Source organism: Ostrea edulis, chromosome 5, assembly GCF_947568905.1.
Source record: "Ostrea edulis chromosome 5, xbOstEdul1.1, whole genome shotgun sequence".
Classification (NCBI taxonomy): Eukaryota; Metazoa; Mollusca; class Bivalvia; order Ostreida; family Ostreidae; genus Ostrea; species Ostrea edulis.
In genome coordinates this window covers 28,321,320-28,345,861 of record NC_079168.1, presented here as the reverse complement: position 1 = coordinate 28,345,861, position 24,542 = coordinate 28,321,320, and the positions used below count along the sequence as shown (strand labels likewise).

The following is a 24,542-nucleotide window of genomic DNA, read 5'->3' as shown; positions in this document are numbered from 1 at the left end:
TTTTATGATTTTTATATTTACCGTGCCAAGTCTGGACGCCCACTGGCACGGTAAATATCAAAATCATAAAAAAGCCAGGAAAACGTCAGATATATCGGACTAACATGTACACTGTACATATACGTGTTGTAAACAAACCGTAAGACCCGCTATCAAACGGACTACTTGATAGTGACTCTAAAGTGTATCCAGTGTACAAAAGTTTGAGCGTGTGTTGTATCCAATGTTTAACGTCAGATAACAAGGACAAGGTCAGTAGTATGTCCACACACCGAGGAAATGCCCCGCCCAGTCAAGTCCTAATCATTCTCCGGTCATTTGTTGGACTTCCTCTGTTCGATCTTCCTTGGTCGTCACTAGAACATCACGTAATACTTCTGTACGGATCGTGAAGGAGGGCTCTGTACGGATCGTGAAGGAAGGGCTCTGTACGGATCGTGAAGGAAGGGCTCTGTGTTGGTTAATTCTATAGGATCGTGAAGGAAGGGCTCTGTGTTGGTTAATTCTAACGGATCGTGAAGGAAGGGCTCTGTACGGATCGTGAAGGAAGGGCTCTGTACGGACCGTAAAGGAAGGGTTCTGTGTTGGTTAATTTTATCCTGTGATCAATCTGAATAAACATTTGCAAAAAAATTTCCATGTAAGTTTTTGTATTAATTCAATTTTGAGAATTTGATTGTAAAAAAAAAAAAATGCAATATTTTACTCATTCTCTGTGAAAAAGTGAAGATAACGGTTATCAATCTCATAACTCCTATAAAGATTAAAAAGCACTGACCCCGGACACACTAGAGCTGGGACAAGATGCCCAAGTGGAGTAAGCATCCCCCATTAATGGGTCATACCCGCCGTGAGCTCTACTTTCCGATCAGGCTAACGGACTAATCTGTCGTCAAAATCAGTAATTAAATAACGGACTAACAACTTGTTATGAAACACGTTAGACAGAATTTGACCATGTGATGGCTTGTATTTGCAAATTAAATCACCATAACGACAATAGAATTTGCGAAATGCTGACTTTAGACGAGACTGTTGAAACCCCATTAACATTTAACGTTTGTCAGTAGCTTACCTTGATTTAGAAATTGATCATATGCAGAACACGCTCTCATGTATCGAATCAGTTTAAGCAATAGATGCAGGTTTGATGATGGAATATTGCAAGATACAATATAAATATGGGAAGTTGACGATGGAGAAATTGAAGTCATCTTGTTTGTCATAAAGTTGTTTTGGTAGATTGCCGTTGACATGTTTTCAAAAAGAAGCAGACATGGAAAACTATGTCGTGTCTTTTATTTCAAGTTCACTGGGATATAAGTATATTGAATCGACATATGAATGAAAATGCGAATTGCTAATAGAAACATCGAGATGAAGGTCATAGGAAGATATTTTCTCTTGCCATGTGGAAGCTTTTCAAAAATCTGCCTCCAAACAATACAAAAACAGGTAAGCTAATAATGGAGCACAATTTGTGCCCATGGGATTTCCTATAGGCTGTTGGAAGACCTGATCACTAAAGACTACCTAAATATTGTCAGTGAGGATTTTCGGCATCTTTTCAACATCGACTTCAGAGTACTTATGAAAGGTGAATATAACGAACAGTGATCAATCTCATAACTCCTAGAAGGAATACAAAATACATGTAGATAGTTGGACAAACACGGATCCTTGGACACACCAGAAGTGGGATCAGGTGCCTAGGAGGAGTAAGCATATGCGTAGAATTAGTGATGTTGGGAATGTAATTTTTGAATGACTGATCACAAGATATGATTATTTTGTATTCTATTTTTATTGAAGAAGCAGCAGCCTATGATGTTAAAACCTACTCTTTAGATTTTCGTAAGGAATGATGTTGAAAAATGTTGAAAAGTTGTACATTTTGATGCAGTTGATTTTGGGAAACGTTTTGTAAAACTTCTTTGGAATTTCAGAGAATCCACTTCTCGTATATGTTGCAGCACAACACGCCCGAAGTTTCTCCTTCACAGCAGTTACAGTTTTTGTGAGTAGTAAAGATAGGGGCTTGGAAGAACATTTACTGGATCATGCAATTAATCTCTGGAAGGACTTTTTGAAGAATTTGAATCCAGTATAGGAATCAATACATTTCCTTCATGATTTAATTCTTTTATCACTTCAAGTTCACTAAATACAGAGGGATGGACAGTATACGCACCTTTGTTTTAACGTGTTTATCATAATATTTTGATGTTACTTTTATACTTTTTATCCATTCTGACAAGGTATCAATTTCTCTTTTTTTCATATTTAGTCCATCATCTGGCATAATCGTCGACAGAATTCATAATAGAGATGAAATTCTGTCGTCATCTGAAAGACCGAGGTTCTCTGAATTTAGAACCTTTAAAAAAAGTGATTTTATGTCGTCATTTTAATTTTATCGACATCACCAGTAGTGACATGTCCAGCTGGATCTTAATTGAAAAAAGAACAAGATCATGTCGGAAAATTTCATATAAGGTGGTAATATTCGGGCTGTGTAAAGCTTGTTTGTAACTAAAAAGCTGGAATGCATTAGAAGTATGTTTGTAGGAAAGACAGTGTGTAGATTTGAAGTCGACATATGATGGGATACAAAACTTACATGTAAGTTTTTTTTATGACGAAGCTTAAGAAAGTTCATCTATTTCTTTGCTAGCCAGTACTGAAGACCGCGGGACAGCATTCGTGATTTTTGTCCGATAGTCAAAACATTTGACGTCACAATACACTAACTCAGTGCGGGCTATCTTGCTAGCGCTATCGCCATACGGGCGGGAACATTGATTTAAATACATGGGATTGAAATTGTAGCTTTTTAAAAAAGTAATTTCAATCCACTTTGTTTGGACATATTTTATTGCATATATAATATACTAAAAAAATCGAACACAAGTTCTGTCATCTAACGAGGTTCTCGCCTAAGAATAAGTGATAACATTTGTCATAAAACATACAGTTATGCGTAGACAGAATAAAATGTCAGAATTATAGATGTACGTGAAAGGTGAAGATAGCGAACAGTGATCAATCTCATAACTCCTATAAGGAATATAAAATAAGTAATAGCATAAAATATATTGCTGTCTCGAGAATCTGCTTGGATTCAATACAATTTCTGTACAACTGTGAAAATTTTCCTCCCATAAGATGAATCCGTACAAGTTGATAAATATTTAGCATATAGCTAATGCTCGAGATTGTTGTATATATGTCCGACTTTAAAAATAAGGATTATTTATTCATTGATATAATGTAAGCAATTGTTTTATTTTAGACATGCATAGGAAACGCGTAATAATTTCAAATAAAATATTTTAACATTACGACCCTTTCCAAGTTAAGATCATAAAATTTTAGCAGTCATCGAGTCACATATTACATATACATGTATATTGTTGCATCAAAATTGTGTCGAGTAATCTAAATGACCGTATACACATTTTCTCTTTTATGAAATAAGATACGATTTAGACATTCTAAAGAAGTTAACCGTGTGTTCCCATTTGTGGTCGGAAAAAAAAATCCCTTGGCATTTTACATGTGTTTCTATTGGTAAGTTTTTGTCTTAACTTCAGAAAATCCTATTTTTAGGCGAGTACATGTATATGTGCGACTATCTCTTCAAATGAAATATTTTAACTAGATGCCTCATTATTAGTATCCTTGTCAATTTCTTCATTGTAAAGTATACTGTCATGTGAAATGTGTCTGGTTCAATGAATTTAAAGTCCTTCTTTGCTTTTGACAGCTTATATTCAAAGATGCAGACATGCCTGCCTTCTTTTTGTTAATAAAGCTATTTTCTGGTATTATTCAACATTTTTTGGTGTAGAAAACAATATGTATATTAAACAATACCACTGTACGTGATACTCAATGAGGAACTTTTGGGAATGCGATTATAATATTCAAAATAAAAGATGCTATTTATCATTTATTACTCATCCAAAGTTTTTTAGGAAAAAAAATCAACACGAGGTTTAACAGTTACTTGTATCGTAATACAGGCCGGACGATGGCAGTTGTCGAGAAGAAAATTATAATTATACAACACGTCCTTACATCTCCAACGAAAACATGGTTATTACATTGTTTAAGGACCTGTCATTCTCGCGTACATGGGGGACCCTGCTAAATTCAATGCAAGGAAACTGCATGTAATAATGTGAGCATTATCAATATAATTGTGAAAGGTGCTCTGTGATAGAAGGTACCCGTTTCACACCCAGTGTGCTTCCGCCACCAGGTTTTAAACATTCACAGGTAATTTACAATCATTAGCTGAATAAAGAGTGTCCAGCACTCTGTATGTCGTCGGTGCGTGTGAATATCGTTAAAAGTTGAAAGCCGTAAAATACGATAGAGGGCAATTCCTATCAAATTGGATTATTTCTTCCTTCTCAGTGTATCCCTACGGTCTATATATCAGTAGATAATATTGATAACATTATTGACTTAAAACTGTCCTTGTGGTGGTTTATCTTCTTCAATTTTTAAAGAATTTTAAAACCTTTGATAAGATTTTTCTAAGTGCATGTATAAATATAAGTATCATGAAAATGTAAAGATGAGATTTTTGTTAAATCTTTTAAAGATCAAGAAAACTAGGAATTTCCCAACACAGACTTGTTTCAGTGTCTCTCCCCGTGGACGTCCGACGTCAGTGATATGTGTGTTCTAGCATGCGCTCTTCAATCCAGGAAGGTCGTATTCTTATACTTCTCAAGAATGTCTTTTGATTCAATAGCGGACACTTTTTGGTTAATTATGTTTTGAGCGGATGACCGAAATTTCAATTACATCTAAATGGAAACTTGATATATAGATGAACTCAAGTAAACTTATACAGTATGCGTTGTTTGGTGGGGTTTTAGACGGGTATTTTTTTTTTAAAAGAAGCATGCGAAAGTTCAATATATATGACATATATCTCGATGATGCAGATATTACTAAACTAGAAGCAGAGAACACAGAATTTTTAGACGTTCAAATTGATATCCAATTTCCCCCTCTTCATTCACTAAATTACAATACACGATGCGTCTTTGATTATATAAACACGTTAGCCAAACGTTAAATGATTTAAAAATTTGAATGGTTTGGTAAATGATATACATATATGCGTCATATTAACTTTGTGGTGATGAATTCGCTGGTCCAATTATTCTAGGTGGAAAACAAAAGAAAATGAAAAATTTAAATATTGTCAATGGAAAGAAAAACTTGCAAAGCATGAGTAATTTACAACTGATTTCGAGGAGGGTTTAGATAATCATATATTACTTATTTTTAATGCTTGAATAACATACCATTGTCAATGATTTACATTTGTAATTGCGGATAGCAGGTTTATCTATTAGATCTACTAATCATCTTTGACAAACTGGATGCCAACAATGACTGCAAAGCCGATGACTGTGAACAAAACCTTCCAATGGCTTCTGTCTTTGGTGGCGTATACTTCATAACAAAGGATTTCAAAGAAAGTCACATAGAGAAAACAGCCAACAGAGAGACTTTGTAATATCCCGGAAGCAAGTTCTTGTCCTTGCGCGTTCTCTCCAGCTTCTGTCACAACATAGCCAATTACGACCCCGATTGGCGCAACAATGGACAGCAGGAACAGCGACAGAAGTGCAGACTTAAAACTTGCCAGGTTTGCTTCCAGCTGAAAGCCTATACTAAACGCGACCGCAATCTTGTGAAAAGAGAGGACTCCCAACAGAATCCAGGCGTCCTTTTCGTTTGTCTGCAGTCCCACAGCCAGACCCGCGAACACCATGTGAAACGAAATCGCCAGCAGCAGAAGAAATGAACGAAAATTCTGTTTAACGTCACCCCTATATGTTGCCGGGTCATCCACGTTACCAGGGTTTTTCTCTATCTCAGTGTTCACAACGGTTTGGTTCTTTGTGGAATTTTCTTCTTTGGTTTTTTCTTCATCTTCTTGGTCTATTTTATTATCATGGCCTATATCATAACTGTTTTTTACATGTCTAACTTGATAGTATCTGACAAGATGTTCCACCGTGAGTGTCATCAAAAACCCACATCCGGTCAATGCTTCGGTGACCGGATAATCGTATGAAATGACCCCCGTCAACAGCTCTCTTGATTCTGGCAACATATGCAAAATGGCTGTCCCCAAAAATATTCCACCAGTAAAGCAATTCACAATCCCAGTCCATTTATTCGCGTTCTCTCGTGAGAATTTCTTTTTGAACACCTTAAACAATGCGAACGGCAAGAGTCCAATTAGAAACGTGTCGAAAAACAAAATGAAGATCCCCGTTATTCTGGCAGCTGACACCATCTTTGATAAAAGTCGATGACAATCAAGAATAGCTATAAGAAAAAGAAAATATGTAATAATTCCAATCTGAATATTTATAGCTGACAATTCATGATTGAATTTTGTTGTACGCATATTGATGTATATCAACGTGATTTACAAGGACATCATTTGTTATCATGGCTGTTTGGTTGTTACCATTCTACCTATTTTATCATTTCGCCTACATTTTTTTATACAAAGACCCTTCTTCTATTTGTGCATTTTTGAAACAAGGCCATATAATTAACGCCATATTACATTGTTAACCAATCTAGTTCTTTGGTTTTCGTTGGAAAATGAGGTGATCTGGCAGACAAATAAATTAAAATTTAACACACCGCTTCTTTTATCCAGATATTTCATGAAAAGAGTGGATTTTGAAAATGGATTTGGAATATTACTTGGAAAGATATTACTGTCTTCTTACGATAGAAGGGACACCATGCCAGTTGCTTATGTTTTTATCTTTCTTTATTTCACGCCCTTCGAGAATTTGTCACTTGTACTGAGACGTCATCAGCTGTAGGTGAAGTACCACGAATTTAGAGTTATGCTTAGTGCTCAGGATGGTAGCAATGAGAGTCTTTTAACGTGCCAATGCCTGCATGTCGCGACACGGGGCCTTGTTTTTAAAGAACTTGTCTGAAAGACCCTCTGCTCTCACTTCTAAATGCCGAGTGTTCGGCGAAGGGACTACAGTTCTTAACGTCTTAGGTTAGACACGACCAAGACACTAGTGGTGCTCGACACACGAAATCCCAGTATTGAAGCAAACGCTTTAAGCATTGAGTGACCGGTCCGGAACTGACTGCTGATATCTGTGCGGTGCAGTCAAACCACACTGAGATCTTGTTCGTGAAAAGCTATCAAAACTACACTCCTAGTAATGAAAAGGGACTTTTGCCTTTCTGAAAGCTAGATCCTGAAGTTTAGAAAGTTTAGAGGGAGGATTTCCAAGAGATTCTATCAGATATATAGAGCAATGGTGCACCATCTGGAACATTAACTCAAAATAGTTGTTTAATTACAAATTCCTTCCAATTTTTTTTAACAAAAAAGTAGCTATTGATTTAAGAAGTGGAATGACAAGTGATTTGAACATTTACTGTATGTACTGTCAAAGTAAAGTCCCGTTAAGCATTGTATGAAGACTCAAGCTTTGCTCGGGCACGTGTTAATATGGATCAAAGGCTGGGGCACGTGTTAATATGGAACAAAGGCTGGAACACGAGTTAATATGAAACAAAGGCTGGAACACGAGTTACTATGGAACAAAAGCTGGGGCACGTGTTACTATGGAACAAAGGCTGGGGCACGTGTTAATATGGAACAAAGGCTGGGGCACGTGTTAATATGGAACAAAGGCTGGGGCACGTGTTGATATGGAACCAAGGCTGGGGCACGTGTTAATATGGAACAAAGGCTCGAACACGAGTTAATATGGAACAAAGGCTGGAACACGAGTTACTATGGAACAAAAGCTGGGGCACGTGTTACTATGGAACAAAGGCTGGGGCACGTGTTAATATGGAACAAAGGCTGGGGCACGTATTAATATGGAACCAAGGCTGGGACAAGACAGTCAGGGTTAGGGTTAGGCTAAGAGGATCTCCAAAAACTTCAATGTGAGTTAAAAGTCAAAGCTAGACCCTTTGAAAGTTTTTGGTGTTGCTGTTTAAAAAGTATTCATTCGTGTTTATCCCAACGTGTTCGTAAGTCATTGAGCTAAGTAGGGAAAATGAAAGTATCTTATCTATTCAATGATTTCTTTTTGTATATTCATGGAAGATTAAAAAGGAGCGATTTACCTCGTTGGACATGAACAATCATTTTAAAATGGATCATTATCTTTTCTTTTTCAACCTTTTTAAGGAATGAAAGTAATTTTTATTTGTTTTATACGATATAGGCCTAAAGTAAGTTGGGGTAGTTTATAAAATTGCGTGAACCGTCCAAACTTTCTTTATATCGTATAAAACAAATAAAAATCATTTTCATTCCTTATAACCGCGTTTGATATTATTTGACGGATAATTCTAAAGAAAATATCAATTTTATATGACGCGGACCAATATTACCGTAGCAACAAATTGGAAACTGAACGGTCAAACGTATTGTGACGTCATTCCTATAACGTCATATAGCGGGACCAAAAGGCAACTTTGTTTATACGATATAAAGAATGTTGATAGAGTGAAATGAACCCATCAAATTGCGTGTAACAAGTAAAATTGAATTATTAATATAAAGAATATTACTAATGTATGGAAATTATTTCGTTTTTAAATAGGAAGAACCGAAAAATGCCGAAAATAATCAAAGCGTGCATGCCCTGTTTATCATTTCATGCAGACCGATCACAAAGCGTGCAAGTCACGCTCACCGTTTCGTGCAAACCGTTCACAAAGTGGTCAGCATTTCATGCGAAGCGTTTCGAGTAAACCGTTCAGCATTTCGTGCAGACCGTTCAGCGTTCCGTGCAGAGCGTTCAGCTTTCCGTGCAGACCGTTCAGCGTTCCGTGCAGACCGTTCAGCGTTCCGCGCAAGAATAATTTCGTACCGATCCGTGCAGGTGGGTTACTTTCAAAAATGTTTAAATAGAAAGTGTTCTACATTTTTCAAAATATTTAAAATCATATTTTAAACGAGAAATTCTATATACTTTTTTATCTTTTTGGTCAGTTTTTGTGTGAAATCTGAAGAGAGCTTACCGACGTCGTCTTCACACAGCTGTATCGTAGTCAAACTCCTGGAAACTGAACGATATTTGTACTTAAAGTAGCAAAACTCAATGCACATAAGAAACTCACGAGGTCTAAACATGATTTTAAGTTTTATTCAGATACGTCAACCCCAAAACACACATATATAAAAACAACAAAGCCTTACAACTGGGTCAGACTTATACAATTAGGATTAGTAAAAACTTTGAAATTAGAATCTTAAAACCTCAGTAAATATTTCATATTGATACGCGCAATCTCAATACAGAATATCGGTGCATACAACAGCAACAGAAAAATTGCCTGTAAACTGATATGAATATCTTGTGCAGGTATATGTACCCACTTGTACTGATCTGGATGCTGGTTCTAATCAGACAGTGCATAAAACGGGAGAGAACAAAATTAAAGTTTAAGAAACAGAAAATATTCGTTAATTCGAAACAGAACCAGTAGAATGTAGGGTGTCCACTTTTACAAATCTATTTTAAGATTAACATAGGAATATAAACAGTCATTTCACCACAAATGGCTTGCTATGGATCTGAAAATAAAGTGTCTTAATTCCCTGTGCTATCTTATTTTTCCTTATTGGAATGTATAGTTTAGTGACATATTCAATAGATCTTGTAGCTTCATATCATCAAAATGAGTCCAAATGCTAAGGGGGGAGGGGGGGGGTGACTGTCTACTTTCATAATCCATTTCTCCAAAGCGGCGCCATTCCTAGTCTGCTATTTATTTTCAAGAAAGTCCCAGCAGATTCTCTGGTGTAGATTTAGACTGCCCAGTAGGGGCCCTGCTACACTAGGGTTGTTGCGGCGAGGCGACGATGGTGATCGACCTTCGCATCCCCTGGAAACGGGGACGGGTCTTCTTGAAGATCCGGGGATGGTTAGGTCCTCCAGAAGGTGGTGGATGGGTCCATCCCCTCTTCCTAGAGTCGATCGCCCACGGATCCCCACAGTATAGTCGAGGGAAGGGCTTCTTGGAGATAGCTTGCTAATCTTCATCTGTGGTCGATTCAGCAGATTCATTCATTATTTGTTCAATTTGTTTAGATGATGGTTAACGCCCCTCCCCCTCTTACACTGGCCGACAATCAGATGATGGTTAACGCCCCTCCCTCTTACACTGGCAGACAATCAGATGATGGTTAACGCCCCTCCCCCTCTTACACTGGCAGACAATCAGATGCTGGTTAACGCCCCTCCTCCTTACAATGGCAGACAATCAGATGCTGGTTAACGCCCCTCCTCCTTACAATGGCAGACACTCAGATGCTGGTTAACGCCCCTCCTCCTTACAATGGCAGACAATCAGATGCTGGTTAACGCCCCTCCTCCTTACAATGGCAGACAATCAGATGCTGGTTAACGACCCTCCTCCTTACAATGGCAGACAATCAGATGCTGGTTAACGCCCCTCCTCCTTACACTGGCAGACAATCAGATGCTGGTTAACGCCCCTCCTCCTTACAATGGCAGACAATCAGACGAGACATAAATGTTTTATAGGGATCATTAGCAATGTTCTAATATTCTGTGTCGGAAATTCATAGCACACATTTGCGAATTTTGTGCTTAACCGTCATATTTTATCACTCTGATTGTCGCTCCATGAACAAACTTGACAACTGTAGAAAATCTTGTTTTACTGACTTCGAAGACAGCCGACAGATTCCGCCATTGTGATTCTTTAAATTTTCATTCTGCTATATTTACATTCACTGAATCTTTTTTCTAATATATTTCTATTGAAATTAACATTGCTTTCATCTAGGACAATGAATGCAGGTTTGTTGCAAACTAGTTCGACCCGGTTTTTAGTACCACCTGTCTGCGTAATCATTACCAAATACGGAGCGTCATCAAGCCTCAAAGGGTGCATTGGCTGTTCCGTTTAGCGTAGCGAATGGGTCAACCGTATGATATTTTAGTACTTAAATCTAGTTCATATTTTAAAACAATACATAAAATTATAAATATAAACAATAAAATGTCTTTCTTTGTCGTTTCATCGGGTTATCATATGAAGGAAGCAATCATTGCAGACAAAATTTAAATAACCCGCTTACGTGATCCTAGCTACCTTCATCACCCGATGAAACAACCACAAAGAAAGCATTTTATTGTTTAAAAATATGGTAGTGTGATAGAAGCATTTTGATTGGTGCGGAGACTAAATAGTCCGCGTCTATGAAAATTCAGTTTACTGAAGATATGGAAGGCCACCTAAAAAGGTGAAGAAGCGGTAAGCGGATCGGAACCCTATACTAATATGTATTGAAGATTCAAGTTTCTAGCATTTATCGTAGATTCAAGTTTGCTGCAGTCATGGTCTCAAGGTCACAGTAAAGTCACAGAACGGGGTGTTGAAATATTTAAGACATAAATTTCATATACTGTATAGAAAATCATTTAAAATTCTCCTGTTAAAAAAATAAAATAAAACGAACACTAAACTGAATATTTTTTTTAATCAGCTTCTTCTTTGCGGACATGAAATTAGACAAAAATGTTATGATACTGCAGTTTAATTTGATTCTTTTTCAACTTCAATGAATATTCACATATGCAAACATTTCATTAAAACCAAACGTATTCTGTTTCATTGCATTACAGTTCTATTGTATTTAAAACATGACATTTCAGTTTGAAATAAAAACTTTTACCTTATGAGATAAAAATACCAGGTGAATTGAAAATGTAAGAGCAGAAATACATGCATTGCCAGTTTGACAGTATCTGAAATTAATGCCTTTCTCTGGGCCTGACAAGTCTCATTTCAAAGTACGTGCTGCACACTATACTTGAGAAACACGTACTACGCACTCTTACAGATCTTCCGATTTGCAGATTTATTGCTAATTATACAGTTAATTAGCTGTGAAAGTGATGGCCACTATTTTTTTCCCCTCAAAATCTCTCAATGGCAGAGGAATATAAATTATATTAATGACTAATAAAAAACATTTATTTAGTACAAAAACAAATGTAACCGGATAAAGCTACTTTAGATGACCGCTTTTAGTGTAAAGGAATGTATAAGGAAGAATTATAGGCGTGTAAGAAAATAATTATTTAATCACATACTAGTATTCAAGTGCCTGTTTTGGGGTTCAAAAGTATTTGAAATAATTAAATACTGGTGTTATTACTAAAATATATGATATAGAGCAATTTTCATTGAATTCATTTTTTGGTGACAAAATTACAGATAATGCCCCTTTAATGGACTCACAAAATGTTGTGTACACGAGAGTATTCCATAAATGAGAGAGTAGGATTGTGGAGCCTATGTTTAAGTCAAGGTTATTTGAAGGTTAGTTGATCGATGTTGCTGAATAACTTAAATACATGCAGTAATTTAGTGTAGTTAATTCCTACGTCTCCACATGAGTGAAAAATTCTCGATTGGAATGTTAACCACCGTATACAACCAACCATCCCTTGTGTCGATTTAAATAAAAAAGTACGCTATGAACACTGCCTCAAATTACAACCTACTTTTAACTTTCATGTCTTGAATTTAAAAAACACAAAAGATAATGAAAACATATTTTACCTTTGAAAGTAAACTGTGCACACTGCTCAGATCTTTAATATTCGTTTGTCTTCAGTCCACGCATACAATCTCCGTGTGCATAGCTCAGCAAGTATATCGGGTTTCGGGTGCAAATATTGCCCGTGTTATCAGGGAAGGTTAGTTGATATGTTAACAGTATGCATAGCTTATCACGTGCGGTTCGATGATATGGTACAGAATGCAAAGCTTATCACGTTGTGGCTACGTGACAAGGAATGTTTAGTCATCTCATTAACTGTGTGTATCTGGTATACCATTTTTAAAAGGAGATACGGAACACTTTTCAGTACTTTCTTTTCCTAAAAATTTATGGTGTAGATAAAATGGAGAGAGAGAGAGAGAGAGAGAGAGAGAGAGAGAGAGAGAGAGAGAGAGAGAGAGATGGTTTGGTTAAATTATATACTGTTTAACGTCCCGCTCGAGAATTAATCACGCATATAGAGACATCACAGTTGCCGGTGAAGGGCTGCAAAATTTTCGAAATCACAATTAAATTATATTGCATAGAGGAAGGACATTTTTATAATGTGTGTTTGAATTGTTGCGCACATGAGTTGAATGAACGATATCTTTAATTCAAATGAATTTAAGAACAATTTTTCCCAGAACAGCCCCGGACCATTCGATATCTGACATGTTCGACAGTTGTCGACTTATTACTTACTTTCAAGATCTGTTTCATCACAAAACAAATTCAGCCAAAATATTTTTTTTCCCTGTGTTTATCCATATGTCTGTACCTATCAGTAACTGTTAATGAATTATTACAAAAAGTCGTAACAGTGACTTCTATAACCACGGCAAAAATTAAGAACGTCGCAAATATCAGATGAATGTCGCATTTAAAAATTTATCGATGTGTCGGATCGTTGGTCTCGGGAAGGTGTACATGTTCTTCGTTGAAGTAATATAACTATAAATCTTCATAAAATGATAAATATGGACCCAGTTAAAACTATTATAAGTATAACTATCACTGAACACCTACACAATTTTATGCTGATCATGTTGTAAATCAGTCATCTCGGTCTGCCGGAAAGGCCCGAGAATGTGCGATTGGTTGTAGGCTACGCGTCTATAGTGATGCAATGCCTTCGGTGCTTCGTTCTGGAAATTTTCATACCTTGGCTGAGTCAAGACTAAAAAACGAACAGGCATATTTCATTTATTAAAAAATTACCGAAACTTATTTCTTCTGTGAGATCAAAATCAAGCATCGATAAACAATGGATTTACTTAATATCTCATCTTAAGTTGCTATTAAAAATAAAAATAAATAAATAAAACCGGCTTAGATCCGCCAAAGCGTGTCCGCCACTGTAGTATCATTTTTGCTATTTCAGGGTAGTTTATCTAAAACTGAAAGTAGGATTTTAATTAATTTTACAACATTTGTTAATCAAGTAAGATTCTATTATAGTTACACGTAACGGACTTCACCTCACATATGGAATAATATTAAATGTGCAAGTAGTAAATCTGGAGCTAGCCTTTCGGAGTTTATTGACAAAATTTGTAAATTTATCAGTATATATAATCTTAATATGAAAAGAAGAATGTGTCAGTAAATTTCTTAAAGTACATTGAATAAATATTTGTACTGAGTATACGTTGTAACAGTAAAAGTACTCGAGCTGATCGCAATGATGAACGTGGCGACATTGAACTTCAAGCGCTCCCACTGCAGTAACTGCCTTTTATCGTCATATACATATACAGTATATTTAAACAGTCCTCGTGACGCAGCGTGCCTATCGGTATTTAACAATCTGACAGAACTATACAGTGCAAACTAAATTTCTTAATATTTTTTCAAAGTCGAAAATCCCGTGGGGATCTGGGTTAGAATAGGTCCTCAGTACCCCTTGCTTGTCGTAAGAGGCGACTAAATGGGGGCGATCCTTCGGATGAGACCGCAAAACCGAAGCCCCGTGTCATAGCAGGTGTGGCACGATAAAGATCTCTCCCTGCTCAAAGGCCGAAAGCGCCGAGCACAAGCCTAAATTTTGCAGCCCTTCACCGGCAATGGTGACTTCTCCATATCAGCGAAAAATTCCCGAGAGTCGCGAGAGTCCCTCTTAACATATAATCAATCAATCAATCAATCAATCAATCATACTGATTTTGACTTTAGATTACTCCTGAAAAAGAAAAGGGGGCTATAGGCGGGTGTGACAGTAAAACAGTGATGTTTACTCCTCCTAAACATCTCTTCTCATCTCTGGTGTTTCCATGGGTCCGTGTTGGTCCTGTTCTCGATTTTGTATTGTTTGTGGGATTTATGAGATAGATCGATAACTGGTTTTTATAGGTCTAAATTTATGCCACTTCACGTAGAATTAAGATTATACCAGACGATTATGAAAAGGAAGAACTTGTCGCTTTGTCAGAAGAGGAAAAAAAGCATAAGAGGAATATTAAAATATCGCATCAGACACGTCAAAACAAAAATGCGTACCGTGAAAAAGTGAAAATAACGAACAATAATCAATCAAAGGATACAGAATTTAGAGTAAGACAAACACGGACCCTTGGGTCAGGTTCGTAGGAGGGGTAAGTATCCCCTGTCGACCGGTCGCAACCGCCGTGATCCCTATATCTCGATCGGATAGGCGGAGTAATCCTTAATTTCAAAATTAGTATGAAAAGAACGACCTAACAATCGGTATGAACACTTCAGACAGCGTTTGACCCAATGAAGGGTTGTAGTCGTAAACTAGATCGTTATGACGACCATAGAATTTGCGAAATATTTAAAACGTTCAACGAGATTGCTGAAACCTTAGTAACATCAACTTATTTGTCAGCAGCCTGTCTGAATTTAAAAACTAACCAAACACAGAACAAGCTTCTCCGTATTGAATCAGTTGAGAGACATAAACACCATATGCATGTGATAATGAGGGGGCGGATCCAGGAATTGCGGTTACGGGAGGTGACACTTTATGAGGCAGGGGGTCGCCTTGAGGCCACCCAGGGGGCGAAGCTCCTGGATTTTAGAGATTTTATAGGGCTTGAAATATGTCTCCTATTTAAGTCATTTCTACTATTTTCTATCATTTTTAATAAGATGAAATTAGTAAAATGACGCAAATTTTAAAGGTTTTTTGGAAAAAATTAAGTTATTCCAATAAAGTAATTCAAGAAATCAAAAGATTATTTCATTTATTTCTCCGGGAGTGGAAGAAATTATTGCCTCTTTTATCGTTTAGTATATTTTTCTAAACAAGATACCACGATTTACCTTAAATTTGAAAATTTTAGGGGGGGGGGGGGCGCCGGCTGCGCCCCCCTTATATCCGCCACTGATAATGAAATATTGCTATATAAACGATGGAGAAGCTGACGTCATATTATGTTTGTCAAAAAGTTGAGTTGTTAATTTGCCGTTAACATCTATGTTCAATAATAGAATGTATTAATATCCGATCACGTGACTGGTACACTTCCTGGTATGTTAGGTAGCCCTAATTTCGTCTAACTAAAGAACATGTACCTGTTATAGAGCCAGACTTCCCCCCATAGTGAGACTCCCCCCCCCCCCCCCCCCCCCCCCCCGGAAGTCTGGCTCTAGAGTGAGACTTCCCCCCAGAGCCAGCCTTTCCCACGGAAGTCTGGCTCTAGAGTGAGCCTTCCCCCCTGCGGAAGTCTGGCTCTAGAGTGAGCCTTCCTCCCTGCGGAAGTCTGGCTCTAGAGTGAGCCTTCCCCCCGGTAGTCTCGCTCTAGAGTGAGCCTCCCCCCAGCAGACGTGCTATAGAATAAACCTTACCCCCAGGGGGAAGACTCACTCTAGAGCCATAACACCCTCTTGAAGTCTCGCTCTAGAGGGACACCCCCGCTTTCATCCCCTCTTATGCAAACTATGAAATAAATTTTAGTTTATCGGGCACGGAATTACTTACCTATCTACCTCTCTACCTACCTACCTATACCTATCTACCTACCTACCTACTTTTTAAAAAAATGTTTTATTTTTGTATTTTCAACACATTTATACATACAAACATTCAAACTGTGATCTACACTCGCTCATTCACACTTGCAATTACTCTGTGCACCTTCTGTATCAACAATAACAGTGAATTGTATATATTATATATACATGTATAATATATACATACACACACATAAATATATATACACACATAAACATACATATATACACATACACATTCAAAGATAAAGGTAATTATTTTATTTTTCATATAAATGTATTATGATTTTCAACAAACTACTTGTCTATTATATTATCATACAATGTCCATTTACCAAGCATTTTGGATTTGCTATGAAATGAAATACATTTTGACAATATTTTTCTAAATTTCTATAGTATTTAAATGTACTTTTTTGGCTAACAAAAGAAGAAAATTTTCCAAACAACTTCCATCAATATTGCCTAGTAACACACTTCTTTTTGTGATTTTATAACCTTTGATAAATGCATTGTACCATTTCACAAAATCTCTCCAGAAGGCAGATACATACACCCAGTCATAAAAAATATGAGTGACTGTTTCTCTTTCACTTTTGCAAAATGAACACAAGTCATTATCTACAAGTTTAAGTTTGCGAAGGAAAGAGTTTGTAGCTACAGTGTATATAACACATAAGAATACGGTATTGAAAATAAATTAATTTTCTTTCTTTTGTGCATAAAGATGCATTCATATAATGAAATTCCCAACATTTTTCTGAAATAGTTTCACTGAGATAAGTTTCCCACTTCTCTCTTTTGAGTTGTGGGGCTATGAACTCATTTTCCTTCAAAACTTGATATAAAAATTTAACATAAAAACTAGAGTTCATTTTCTGTACAATACACTGATTTGGACTCAACAATTCATGATGTACTTTGCATTGTTTTTAAAATCAGCAATTTGTCTTTGAATTTCAATCCCAAGGTGTAATAACTTGCATTCCCAAGAAGAAATAGATAGACGCTATATAAAGAATTGGCGACCAATATCATTATTAATGTTGATTACAAAATTGGTTTTAGTGCCATAGCAAATCGTTTAAAGAAAGTACTAACAAGTATCATAGGTGACTCTCAGAAGGGTTTTATAAAGGGACGGTTTATTGGTGAAAGCACTCGTTTTTTCTATGACTTGATTGACTATCTAAAAAAGGAAAATCAGCCAGGATTGTTATTATTATTAGATTTTGAAAAAGTGTTTGATTCATTGGAATGGGATTTTATTGTAAAGGCACTCAGGTCCTTCAATTTTGGGGAATCTATTGTAAAATGGTTTCTTACTCTATACACCTCTAGTACCAGTTGTATAATTAACAATGGAAACTTATATAAATTCTTCAGTCTTGAACGAGTCTGTAGACAAGGAGATCCATTGGCACCATATATCTTTATTACTACAGTAGAATTGTTGGCAAAAGCACTTAAAAGAAAATTGAAAAGGGTGTAACTGTGGCTGGAAAATAAAATAAATTAGGCCAGTATGCGGACGACTCTTTTTTAACGTTAGATGGCAGTGAAAAATCACTTAGAGAATCTATGAGAGTTATTTATATGTTTAGAATGATTTCTGGACTACGTTTAAATATTTCAAAATCACAAGCAATTTGGTTGGGGAGCAAATCAGGTTCGGCGGAAACTTTGTGTAATGATCTGAAAATAAAATGGGGAAATAGCAAGTCTGACTCTACAACTAGTGATAGAGTAGGTCTTCCCACGGGGAAGTCTGGCTTTAGAATGAGACTTCCCCGGGGGTTCTCCTGCTCTAGAGTGAGCCTTCCCCCAGGGGGAAGGCTCACTCTAGAGCCAGACTTCCGGGGGAAGGCTCACTCTAGAGCCATACTTCCGGGGGGAAGTCTCATTATGGGGGAAGGCTCACTCTACAACACCGGCATAACAACACACCCGGAAAGTGTTATTTTACTAACGTAAACTCCACACAGCTGCGGATAATAACAGTAGAGTATTACTACACAAACATTGGAAAGTTGACGGTGGAAAAACTGAAGTCGCTATCCCGTTTGTCATAATGTTGACTTGTTAGTTTGCCAATGAAATTTATGTTCAATAAAATATCGAAATATGAAGAAATGACAACCGACGAAAGGTGCGTGAATTCAAAAGCTTGAAAATTGCGGAATGTGTACTTATTTTTAGAAGGATTCATATTTGGTAAAAGCCAGATATGTGCAGATACGAAAGTCAGACACTGACAAAGCCGATTCATTTTTCTGTCAAGTGTCAATTAAAATGTGACGATGTACAGTACCCTACATCTGTAAGAAATGTCCTGGTGGACAAGAAAAAACGAACAAAAATTATCTAGCAAAGTCGGCAAATTTTATTTCAAAATAAGATCTATATCCTTGTCATGCCTCTTACATATGTGATGTGGATATCAGAACCAACTAATGACCATGATGTTCGTGATCATGTTTAATAAACTGAATGGCAGCAATAACTGCAAAACCAATGACTGTGAACAAGACCTTCCAATGGCTTCTTTCTTTAGTTGGGTATAATTCATTGCCAAGAATTTCCATAAAAGTCACATAGAGGAAACAGCCAACGGAAAGGCTCTGTAGGACTCCGGAAGCAATGCCCTGCCCATGCGCGTCTTCTCCAGTCTCCGCTACAATATATCCAATCACGACCCCGATCGGTGTCATAATTGATAACGCAAACAACGACAAAATCACATATTGGAACTTTCTTAGATTTTCTTTCAACTGAACCCCAACACTGAAGGCCACTGCGACCTTGTGAAGAGAGAGAACTCCCAACAGAATCCAAGCATCTTCTTCTTCTGTTTGCAGACCTACGGCCAAGCCCTCAAAAACCATGTGAAACGACAGGGCCAAAAGCAGAAGAAACGAACGAAAGGCAAAAAATCTTAAGTGAGGCTCTTCCACTTTCACGCTGTCTCCAGATTTTCCAGAAATACTATCAATACTGGTTTCTTTCTCTGTAATTTCAATATTTAATTTCTTCGCGGTGCCCTCTTCTTTTTCTCTTTCTCTTTCACATCCATGACATGTATCATGCACAGGATGTCCATTACTATAGTACATAACCAGGTGCTCCAGCGTGAGTGTTATCAAACACCCACATCCGGTAATGGCTTCGGTGATCGGATAATCGTATGAGATATAATTCGTCAACATCTCTCTAGCCTCGGGCAACAAATGCAAAATAGCTGTTCCTAGAAAGATTCCGCCATTAAAACAGTTCAGAATTCCAATCCATTTCTTCACGTTCTCTCTTGAGAATTTCTTTTCGAACACTCTTAGCAATGCGAACGGCACGAGTCCAAATAGGAAGATGATGAAAAACATGATGAAGATTCCTGAAATTCGAGCAGCAGACGCCATGTTTGATTTATTGCACCAAAGAGAACACCTGTAATAACAAAACAAAAGTATTATTACAAATTCCATATCCCTGGTTCAATTCTGATTAGGCTAATTTAAAGAATGATTTAGCTAAATTATATGCATTTCAAAAATATCTGTGAAGACTTGATTTGATATGGACCAAAGAAAGATTAACATTGATAACGTGAACAATGTTATCAAACAAATGAAATACTACTGTGATTTGTGACAGCTGTAATGACCACGAGATATGGCTAAATTTGTATGTGGAAGTTCAGTTTTCTTTCCCAGTACTTGTACATAAATTGTGTAACTGTCATTTTATCTTGAACTTAAAATTTCAGTTAACTTTTGCCCTCTGTAAACTGTGAATATTTTCGAACCACTTTAACAATTTCGATCAAACTTGCCACAAAGCATTGAAAGCAATCACGTTAAAGAGGATTAAATTTCGCTCAAATATCCCTTCCAGGAGATGAAAAAATCAGGATAAAAATCTCTTCTTTTTTAAAATTTAAGCCTCCGTGAATAGTTGTGAATCACTTTAGTTACACTCCACTAAGTGGAGGGCCACATAAGGGCACAGCGATATGTTTCGGGGGGGGGGGTGTAATAGAATATATGAAGAACAAGACTCCATTACATTCGTTGAAACCAGAGAGACAGACCACGATAACCGCACAGAGTGTATGGGAGAAAATTATCAAATTCTTTAATGCTATTTTCAATAACACAAATTCATCAGTTTAGAGGGGCAGGGTTAGGGTTACAATACCGTGTATAACAAGTGACGAAAACCCAAAGCTGTATATAGGCTACATTTGTTATTATTACTTTTAGTATCATTTTGTTGATAGGTATATTTTCAATACTCGGATCAGCTGACCTTCACCTTGTAACAACATACGCGGTAAAACTTGTGCTTCCAGTTTCTACCAACTGGTAGATTTACAAAAAGTTTAAAGTTACAAAATAATCGAACTTTTAATTATATACATATATGTAAATAATAAAATATTGAGTTTCCTAACTTTAAATTGAATTATAAAATTATTTCCCTCATTGAACTCGTCACATCTTGAGTGCGTCATTATAAAGCCGTGCTCCCACTTGATATCAATAAATAATTTGTTTTTCTGATATCAAGAATTTGATTTTTTGATATCAGGAATTACATTTCTTGATATCAGAAAATGATTTTGTGATATCAAAAAATGGTTCGTATTTTCTGATATCAGAAAATTGATTTTTTGATATCAGGAAATAATTTAAGCCTCATATAAAACTACGAACGACTTCATGAATGCTCCCTGTGATGCAACCTTCAGCTTCCCGCCTGAAATTTGTTGCAAACCTGTAGATGCATATGGGGAATAAATGGTTAATCTAATTCATTATGGCAAATTTTTCCATATCTACAATGGTCAGCACTGCTTTGTCCGCGATTCGCTATGAAATGAACGGGGTCGATCCTGAAGAAGTGTTCACTTCAAACGAGACCGGTGAAACCCCTTTGATATTAACTTATTTGTCAGTAGGCTGCCTCGATTTACAAAGTGTTCATACACAAAACATGCTTTAGCATATCAAATGAGTTGAGAGACATAAACACCAGATGCAGGTGATAATGGAATGCTACTACATATCAGTGAGATAAATCATAGAAAATGCCAGCACGAGTTATTGCCCTCGACAGTTAAATGATCGTTTACAGATAATATAAACCTTTTCAGTATCTGACTATCAGATAGTTTACTAGAAAATATTGTATTCAGTGAATAAAATTCTCGCCAAAGATATATATTTCTATCATGCAAAAAGATTAATATATTTTAAAAATATTTTGCAAAAAAGTTATGACGTCAAATGAAGATCAAATGACAAAGTTTTTCTGCTATCATTTTCTACAGGCCAAGGGAGTATTCATTATTTATGTAAAGATTTTTCGCCATTTTCTTTTTATTTTCTGATATCAGAAATTCATTTTTTTTATATCAGAAAATCGATTTTTGATATCAGAAAATGATTTTTAATATCAGGAATTTGAATTTTGATATCAGAAAATGTCTTCTATTTTTATATCAAGAATGTGAATTTCTGATATTAAAAATTATATTTTTTTTATATCTGGAAATTTGATGTATTTTTTTTATATCAGAAAATGATTTTTTTTAAATATCAAATATTCGAATTTTTGATATAAGAAAATGATTTTTTATATCAAATAATCAAATTTTTGATGATATCAGAAAATATATTTTGTGATATCAAGAAATCAGTTTGATTTCCTGATATCAGAAATTCATTTTTTTTATATCAAATAATCAATTTTTTTATATCAGAAAATGATTGTTATTATTTGATATCAAGAATTCGAATTTCTGATATCAGAAAATAGACTTTTTGATATAAAAAAAATGATTTTGTTTTATATATCAGCAAATACTTCAAAAATATTAAAACGGCGCCTCATAGTTAATTAACTTGACTTTTTGAAATCGGGGCTTAGATTTAAATCTGTATTGTGGTTAATTATCGCAAAATTTCGGTGAACGAACTATTAGAATGAATTACTATAAGCATAAAGAATTATGATTAGCTGTCAAATACGATATTACAATTATAGTTATGAAGAAAGTGTTCAGTATGGAAGATAGTATGCATGTGTGTGATTTTGTGTGTGATGTCATGTATGTAGATTGTATTGTAAATGTCTGAAAATAAAGCATTATAAAAACATTTAACGAAAAAAATCCTTCTGTTTGTAATTCAGTTTAGATATAGGATTATATCTTTAAGTGGACGTTTTCTAAACATGTTGGGTATGTATCACAGAAAGGGGAAGGTGTGATGCGGCTCATAAAAGTCCCCACCAATAAATCCATGCTCGCTGTGCCCAATGACCTTGGAAGTTGAACCAAGCTGAACTTCCCAAATTAGCCTGTTTTCTGTGCGTTGATTTTGTAGGTCATGATTTGTCGTTCGCTATGCGTTTTGCAGTCTGTGGAAAGTTCTATAGTCATAACACAATACACCAAATCCATAGACCGACTTACGTAATTATGCACATTTATATCAGCGGTATAAATGACGGGAATACTCTAAGATCGCGAAAATATATATCACGCCGAAACAATATTCCTACAATACAAAAATGCCATTCAAAATCAAAACAATAAAAAGTTGAAAGAAATTAAAGACTCCCGTGGAAATGAAGAATTGTACAGTAATTTGAAAATCTTTATTGGTTCTAGAAATTGTACTATTGTTAATTGTTTAATTAATTCCTGATTCAGTTGTTATTGTTATATAATCCTTATCAGAAATATCGGTTTGAGAGAGAAAGACAGAGAGAGAGAAAGAAAAAGTTGTAGTATTTACATATAGAGAAATTACTAGTACTTAATATTAACGATGTCTTAAAAGTTATTCCTCTTTGTATAGTAGTTTCCATTTCGTGTGTACACGTGTTAGAATATACACATTTGTAACACGTGCTCCAGAACAAACAATGAAACGGCGCCATGCTCTTTAATCATAACATCGGCAACGAAGATGGAATTTCATTTCATACAAATTTTCCCAAAACAGAAGTTTGATAATTTACTAAGACTCGCTAAAATCTGAGAGTAGGACGTCTCACAGAGTAGTTCTCAGAGACAAGAAGTCGCACGTGTTACGAGTAAAAATGGAGATTTTTTAACTAATGCGAACATTATTCCACCGTCAGTTACCCACGGGCGCTTCTCATCGATTCTCTCCATCATCTCTCCATCATCGGAGGGTGTGGGGACTCAAAACCGTGGTCTGCGACGATGGTATCATGTACATGAAATATCTTTTATGAGAAATAACTAGGCATAACTTTTTCATCAGCACAAAATGATGCACTGCTTGAAAAAACATGATTCAATATAGATAGATAGACACAATCATAGGTTACATTTCAAAACTGAGTATGTATCGATATCTTTACCTTTCAAAGCAAGTAGCGCTCACAGCTACAATCTCGGTTATTGATCCCTGCTCAGGTGATATTTATAATTCGTGTGCAAAGCTCAGGAACGTATAGCGAGTGTGGTGACGTGTGCAAACGTTTGCTAAAACATATGTTTGTTGACAAGCGTAGTTGAGGTTAAATATAGGATATCCTGATGAAATGTTTAAAAGCTAATACGATCGATTTAAATTTTACGGTGTGCAAAGCTCATCACGTGGCGGGTGCGTGAATGGAAATGTTTTGTAATCCTTGAATTGTGTGTACTTAATAGTGTGTACTCAACTGGAGAGCGAACTGAGTCCTTGAGGTCTTTGTATTTAGTTATATTCTAACAATGCGCGTTGCTTAAATATGTTCTACCTGTACTTATTTTTCTACAATTTTTACAGCGTTGCACAAGAGTTACGAATGCAGTATAAAACCAATAACTGATAAATATGTAAGACTTCATTGTGTGCCAAACATTTGTCGATCTTGTGTGTGTGTGTTTTTTGTGGGTTTTTTTTTTCATATCGGTATCAACTATAAA

The 24,542-nt window shown here is 36.2% G+C and overlaps 2 protein-coding genes across 2 annotated transcripts; both read right to left on the bottom strand.

Moving 5' to 3' along the window:
* Positions 1-2,890: 2,890 nt before the first annotated feature.
* LOC125652220 (zinc transporter ZIP3-like) lies at positions 2,891-12,737 on the bottom strand. The gene is made up of 2 exons (XM_048881247.2): positions 12,643-12,737; positions 2,891-6,363 (listed from the first exon to the last, which is right to left on the bottom strand). Exon 2 carries the CDS (start codon positions 6,329-6,331, stop codon positions 5,384-5,386), a length of 948 nt encoding a protein of 315 aa, XP_048737204.1. The 5' UTR covers positions 6,332-6,363; positions 12,643-12,737; the 3' UTR covers positions 2,891-5,383.
* A 6,225-nt stretch (positions 12,738-18,962) lies between these two features.
* Positions 18,963-24,117, bottom strand: LOC125650806 (zinc transporter ZIP1-like). Its single transcript, XM_048879327.2, has 2 exons — positions 23,990-24,117; positions 18,963-20,038 (listed from the first exon to the last, which is right to left on the bottom strand). Exon 2 carries the CDS (start codon positions 20,008-20,010, stop codon positions 19,048-19,050), a length of 963 nt encoding a protein of 320 aa, XP_048735284.2. The 5' UTR covers positions 20,011-20,038; positions 23,990-24,117; the 3' UTR covers positions 18,963-19,047.
* Between the last annotated feature and the right edge of the window lie 425 nt (positions 24,118-24,542).